The 7,067-nt window shown below is 35.6% G+C and overlaps 1 protein-coding gene across 1 annotated transcript; it reads left to right on the top strand.

Annotated features, from left to right (window-relative positions):
* Nucleotides 1–1,644: 1,644 nt before the first annotated feature.
* On the top strand, nucleotides 1,645–2,672 carry LOC133299177 (uncharacterized). The gene is made up of 2 exons (XM_061498618.1): nucleotides 1,645–1,918; nucleotides 2,032–2,672. The coding sequence occupies exons 1-2, from the start codon at nucleotides 1,645–1,647 to the stop codon at nucleotides 2,670–2,672; spliced, it is 915 nt and encodes a 304-aa protein (XP_061354602.1).
* The last annotated feature ends 4,395 nt before the right edge of the window (nucleotides 2,673–7,067 follow it).

The following is a 7,067-nucleotide window of genomic DNA, read 5'->3' as shown; positions in this document are numbered from 1 at the left end:
GACTGGGATTTTATGAATCCACATGCAATCACATTCACAATCCTTCTCTCCTTTTCAAGAATTTACTCTACAAGGATTCACAGAGGCATGTGGGCACGTGTGCATAATATTCATATGCGGGCTTCCACATATTCAAACACATGTCTGCACGTGCACGCGCACTTTTATCTAAATCCCCCTTGTGAAGTTGAATATAAAAAAGTGATTTGTGAAATTCTTCTTTTAAAAACCAACTACAGGTATGATTAAGAAGAGTTGGGTTGAATTAGTTTCGAAAAAAAAAACTAAATTGATTAAATTTATTGAGTTGAGTTGAGTTTTTAATAAATAAGTATTTATGATAACTATATTTTTTATAAGCATTTTTATGATAATTAAATTGGTTCGAGTTTGATTGAATTGAAAAAAAATAAAAGTTTGATGCTTAACCAATTGCGATTGAGTTTATTAGAGTTAAACAAAAATTAACTTTATTACCTATGCCAATGCACATTTTCTGGATTGATTCGATTTGGATTAGACATATCATCGAGTCAAACTAAATTTACGATCACCCTAAACAGATTGGACTTCTCTTCTTTCTTTCATTTCTCTAATGTCTAATATTAACAATAGTGGGGAAACTTACTCGATGAATGTTCTTACATGTTTTAGATGTGTAATATATTTAATACTTGAAACTACTTTTATATCAACTTTATATCTTTTCCAATTTGAATCAGATGTATTTTAAAATGCACTTAAAATTAATAACTAACGAAAATGTGGAAGTAATTTCTCTCATTTATGAAATACAAAACTTAATACCTTAGCAACGACTATTATAACTAACTTTCCCTTAAAAAAATGAAATAAAGAAGTAATGAATAGTGAATACCTTTAAAATGTTTATTGAGAATCGACTTGGCGATAAAGGAATATCCCGTGAATATCATTGTTATGCAACATGAGCTATAATTCTTATCTTAAAAGGTGTTATGCACGTTTTGATAGTCAAATAAGAGCAGTCCTAAGGCGTACTAAGCTTGAAGACCATTTTTTAAACTTTAAAAAACAAAAGGAAGAAAGAAAAGACAGAAGTTTGCTAGTCTCACCCATAACATGAAATAAATACAACCATTTTTTTAGGAGAACACTGGAAAAAAAAAAATTGATCATGCTATAGACTTTTATGTAATCAGTGATTTTCATCATTTATCATTTAAATTTATTAAATACTATTACATTCCTCTTCATTTTCATATTGCAAAAAATTATTCATCAACATAATTCATTTTTGTTCTTTATTCCATTCAGTGAAGTATCATTTTATAAAAAAGTTTATAGTAAAATAATAATAATAATAATAATAAATGATGATAATCCTAATTAGTATCAGCATTAGCGTATCAATCACAATTAATCGATATTAATTTAATCATTTTATTAATACTAATTTGTATTAATCATAATTAATTGATATCACTCCAATAATTAACTAAAATTGTGTGACGAGCTCTGCTAGGGTTCCGATTTGGGGGTTTTTGTTTTCTGGCAATGAATTCAATAGAAAGAGGAGAAATATCATCGTAGGAAGCAGATAATCTGAAGAGGAGTAAAAAGAAATACAAAGGGGGTGATGTCCCCTTTAGTCATGATCAATCGATGACGGCAAGAGAGGACGAGTGGATGAAAGAAGGGATGTCGTTCAAGGAGATGTTGATGCGGCATAACGGAGAATGGATCAGTGAAGATGAACAGAATTTGTCTGAGCAAGAAAAGGAAGAGAGGGAGAATGAAGCTGAAGAACCAATTGATAAGCAACCTGCGATAAGTTGGGAAATGGACAAAGATGGAAGAACAAATTTCATTCTTTCTAATGCATTCAAGGAAAAAGCATGGAGGCCATGGAACAAAGCTATTTATGTGAAGCTACTTGGTAAGAAATTGTTGCTTATGTTTATGAAAAAAAAATTGAAAATATGTGGGCTAGAGAGGGTCAAGTTTTTGTTACGGATGTTGAAAATGGGTATTTCCTGGTAAGGTTTTCAGATAAAAGGGATTTGTCTCATGCTTTAATTGCGGGTCCTTGGGTAATTTTTGATCATTATCTTGCCATTCGCTCTTGGGAGCCTGATTTCAACCTGTACCAGGCAACAATTGCCAGAATTATGGCTTGGGTTCGATTGCCTGGATTCCCAATTGAATATACTAATACGGACTTGTTAAAGGGCATTGGTAATTGGTTGGGTAAATTCATCAAGGTGGATGCAGCTACAACATCTCTAGCCAGGGGAAGATTCGCGCGAATGTGTGTTGAATTGGATTTGACCAAGCCGCTTCAGGCTGAATACAAAATTGAGGGTAAGATCAAGCAGGTTGAATATGAGGGGCTTCATCTAGTTTGTTACTCATGTGGAAAGTATGGGCATAAAATTGAAGCTTGCACAATTAAGGGGCATCAAAATCAAATTTTGAAGCTGTCTCATGAAAATCAGAATGAGAATAAAATAGAGGAAACCTCTAGTATAAATGTTCAAATTCATCAAGAAGCTAAGATAGGGGATCATACTCAGGAAGGGAGATTTGGTCCTTGGATGTTGGTTAATAGACAAAAAAGAAGCTTCAGAGGCAGTAGTTCTAATCAGAAAGGGCTTGATGGTCCTCCTGATATGCCTTCAGCATATGGGTAAATTCAAGCCAAAAAGAGGAAGATTAATTGTTAATCCTGAGTAAAAAGGCAAAGTTTATTGTTGTTTTGCTGAAATTCCAAATCCAGGATTGTTCAACTGGTTTTACGCTGATTTTGTAGGAAAGCATACAAAATTGGAGTCAAATGGAGACTTGTCAAAATGAAGATCCACGCTCATAGCGTGGATGTCACGCTGATGGCGTGAAACCATCCTTTCTCCCACGCTCATAGCGTGGATTTCACGCTGATGGCGTGATGATTCATAAGCAACCACGCTCTTGGCGTGGAACTGGCGCTGAGAGCGCCAGTTTGCGAAAATCACAGCCCGTGTTTTTCAAGAGGGCAATTTTGGAAGATGAAAAAGAAGATTATAAAAAGGAGGCTCAGCACAGAATTAGGGATCCTGGACCTAAGGAGACCGTCGTGCGTCAGAAGGAGAGCTCCGAAGAGAAATTCTTGTTCTTCTTCTTTCTCTTTTACTTTATGTTTTTATGAATATTGGATTTTTAGCCATGATTATGTTTGGCTAGTTATTTTTTATTGTAGTTAGGGTCACAAACCCTATGTGAACCCTTGTTACGACGGATTGGTTTATTTCTACTCATTTATATAAAGTTCTTTATCTTTACCTTGTGCGAAATTTATATTCTCTTTATTAAAATTGATCAATCTGATAGTTGAGGATAGTTTGAGGGTTAGAACCCTAGATAGGAATATTGGGGTTTTCATCCTGAAATGGGGTAGGATAACGGTTTGTATGCATGCTAGGAATAGATGTGTATTGAATTGCAGATGTTTGAATTATCGTGTTCATTGCTTAATTCTCATGAGGGGTTGCAAAGGGATTAGGATTCCAATTGGGATTAAAGGGTTAAATTGCCAAGGGATTGGAATTTAACTAATTAATTTTAGATGATAATTATCTGAGTATTTATATAATTGAATATTTTTAAATCAATCCAAAGTAATAAGTCGGGATCATAAGGTGAGTGCGCTCTAGCTACAATGCTTTTCTCATTTTTATAAATCAAATCATTCTTGTTCTTATTTTTATTCTTCAATATAAAAATACAAAAACAAGTCTTTACTTTTAATTTTTCTCAAATCGACATTATTTGACACAAACAAACCATTTTGAACTTTTCCATTCTTGAAAGGAATATTAATTGATATAGGATCACAATCCCTGTGGAGACGAACTTTACTTACTATTATATTACTTGTGCGATCGGTATACTTGTCGGGAAGCATCACCTCCAAACTCCCAAGTTCCAGAAAAAACTATTGCTAGATATGCAGTTCTGGAAACAGAAATTAATGACTCAACTCAAGAGAATGGTGAAGCTCATGAGGACCGGAATAAAGTGGATGGTGAGATAGATAGCCAGGGCATGCATAATCAGAAGTTGGTGCCAAGGAAAAAAGAATAAAAAAAAGAGGTGCAGTTGGTGGAATCAAAGAACAACTTCAAGCTGGTTGGAGGTAAAAAGGGGTCAGATAAGAAGAGTGGTTCACAAATAAGTAGGGAAAAGGTAAATGGGGAGGAGGAAAGGGCCACAAGTTCAGAGAACAAAAAAGGGAATAAGTTGGTAAATAAAAAAGAGATTAATAATAAAGAGGTAGCAATGGAAGACTCCTCTAATCTGAGAGAGAACCCTTCAATCCAAAGGTACACTAATCAGAAGTCCTTAAATACCAGTCTCAAGAGGAAGAAGCAGTCAGACTTGGTTGGAGGCCTTCATGCTCCTAGACCTCCAGACTTGGAGCAGCAAGAAATGGATCAGGATTTCCCTGCTCAGAATCAAAACCCAAATGTGGGTCAGTGTGAGTCACATTCACCCATGGAGGAAGAGCCACAGGTTCTCTATAACCCTGTAAACCTTTCTTAGTTTATTTATGTATATTCTATTTTGGAATGTGAGAGGAGCTGGTGGTAGGGATATTGGTAGAGTTATTTTGAATCTGATTAAATCTCATCACATTGATATATTGGTGATTCTTGAACCTAGAACTAATAGTAATATAGGAACAAGTATTATGAAGAAATATGGTTTTGATAGAATTTGGGCCGAAAAAGCTCAAGGTTTTTCAGGTGGCATTTGGATATTGTTGTCTTCAAATAAAGTTCAGGTAAAACCTTTATTCCAGACTAAACAAATGTTACATATGATTGTTACTCTTAATCAAGGGGGTAAGTTCCTATGCACAGCAATATATGTGAGTCCAAGGGAAGCTGACAGACAAAGTTTATGGGAGGATTTGAGATGTGTTAGCAGAAATGTAAATGAACCCTGGCTTGTGGGAGGTGACTTCAATGAAATAGCAGCTAGTTGGGGGAAAAAAAAGGTGAGTCTCCCTCAAATATACCTAAATGTCAAAAATCTAGAGATGTACTGCAAGATTGTCAACTAGAAGATGTGTGCTTTAAGGGATCTTCCTTCACTTGGCAAGGATCTAAATGGGCTCATTTAGACCGAGTTTACAAGCGGATGGATCGTATAGTGGCTAATATGCAATGGAGATTAGTGTTTGAAGATGCTAAAGTCACTAATCTCCCTAGGATCAAATCTGATCACAATCATCTTTTGCTTAAGCTTGTGGACTGCAATGATGTTAAAGGTAGTAAGCCCTTTAGGTTCCTAGTGGCGTGGCAAAATCATCCTAGTTTTAATCAGTTCCTCAATGTGTACTGGGATCATGGCTTTGACATCCTTTACATGTTGCATAGACTGGTGTCTCATCTGCGCAAGTGGAACATGAAAGTGTTTGGTGATATTCATAAAAAAAAGGAGACAATGACTAGTCAGATTGACAAAATTCAGGCTGCTAGACTTGTTAATGATTCAACTAGACTGGAGTATAGAGAGAATCAACTTCAACAGCATCTAGCCAGGGTACTTGAAGAAGAGGAACTACTTTGGTTTCAAAAGTCTAGGCAACAATGGATTGTAGATGGTAATAGAAACACAAAATTCTATCATCTCAATACAATCGTTCGAAGAAATCATAGCAAAATTACTAGATTAAAAAATAATGCAAATATCTGGATTGAGGATCAAGAAGATTTGAAGATTTTGGCCTGTGAGTTCTACAAGAAGCTCTTTGCAGAGGATAATTTTAATAGGCGTTGGCTGTCTTCTCAAGATCTCTGGCCTCATTTGAATTCAAAGGATTTGAGATTGCTTGCTAAGAATCCTAGTCAGGATGAGAGTAAAAGTTCTCTGTTTGACATGCGTCCCCATAAAGCTCCTGGCGATGATGGATTTCCAGCCATTTTCTTCCAAGCTAATTGGGATAAGATGAAAGATCAAATTTCTAATCATATAGCTATTTTGTGGGAAAATTCGGATCTGTTAGCTACTATAAACTCCATTTTATTAGAGTCCTTATCCCTAAAGTTCATAATCCTATCAACATGTCTCAATTTAAACCTATATCTTTTTGTCCGGTTGTCTATAAGCTGTTGAGTAAGATTGTGGTGCAAAACTAAAAGGCATTATGACAAAGATTATCTCTCCTGTGCAATCCAGTTTTGGAAGACATATTCAAGACAATATTGTTATAGTGCAGGAGCTAATCCACTCAACGCATAAAATGAGAGGGAAGAAAGCTTTCATGGCAATTAAGTCGATCTGGAGAAAGCATATGATAGACTAAATTGGGAGTTCGTAAGGAATATAATGATTGAGCTAAAGTTTTCGGAGAAAATGATTCATATCATTATGGCTGCAATTTCTTCAACTAAGTTCAATATTCTCTGGAATGGTGTGAAGTCTGATGAGTTTCAACCTTCCCGCGGAGTTTGTCAAGGAGATCTGTTATCACCTTACTTATTTGTGCTTGGAATGGAGAAATTCAGTCATATAGTAAATACTGTTGTTGCTGGGGGTTTGTGGAAACCGATCCAAGTTGGTAGTGGGGGTCCTCCAATCTCTCATCTGATGTTCACTGATGATTTAATGATTTTTGCGAAAGCTAATCTTCAACAAATTGAAACAGTCATGAAATGTTTTAATCTGTTTGAAGAAATATCTGGTCAAAAAGTGAGTCATCAGAAGACTAGTATCTTTTTCTCTAAAAATACTCCAGAGAATATTGCAGAGGATATTACTACTGCTTGTGGTTTTAAAAGAGTCAGGAATGTGGGGAGGCACCTGGGAATGTGGATAAATCATGGTAGAGCTTCTAAAGAGGCTTACAGGAACATAGTGGAAAAGGTGCAAGATAGATTGAATGGGTGGCAGTCGAGGTGTCTTTCACAAGCAGGTCAAATAACACTTACTCAATTTGTTCTTGCCACCATATTATCAAATGCAGTGTGATAAAGTACCACTATCAATTTGTCATGAGCTGGAGAGAATGCAGAGAAGATTCATATGGGGAGATACAGATAATA

The sequence above is a fragment of the Gastrolobium bilobum genome, unplaced genomic scaffold (assembly GCF_033153095.1).
Source record: "Gastrolobium bilobum isolate Gb01-03AN ecotype WA unplaced genomic scaffold, APGP_CSIRO_Gbil_v1 utg500, whole genome shotgun sequence".
Classification (NCBI taxonomy): domain Eukaryota; kingdom Viridiplantae; phylum Streptophyta; class Magnoliopsida; order Fabales; family Fabaceae; genus Gastrolobium; species Gastrolobium bilobum.
Note: the sequence above shows the minus strand (reverse complement) of the source record. Positions and strands in the feature narration are given on the sequence as shown.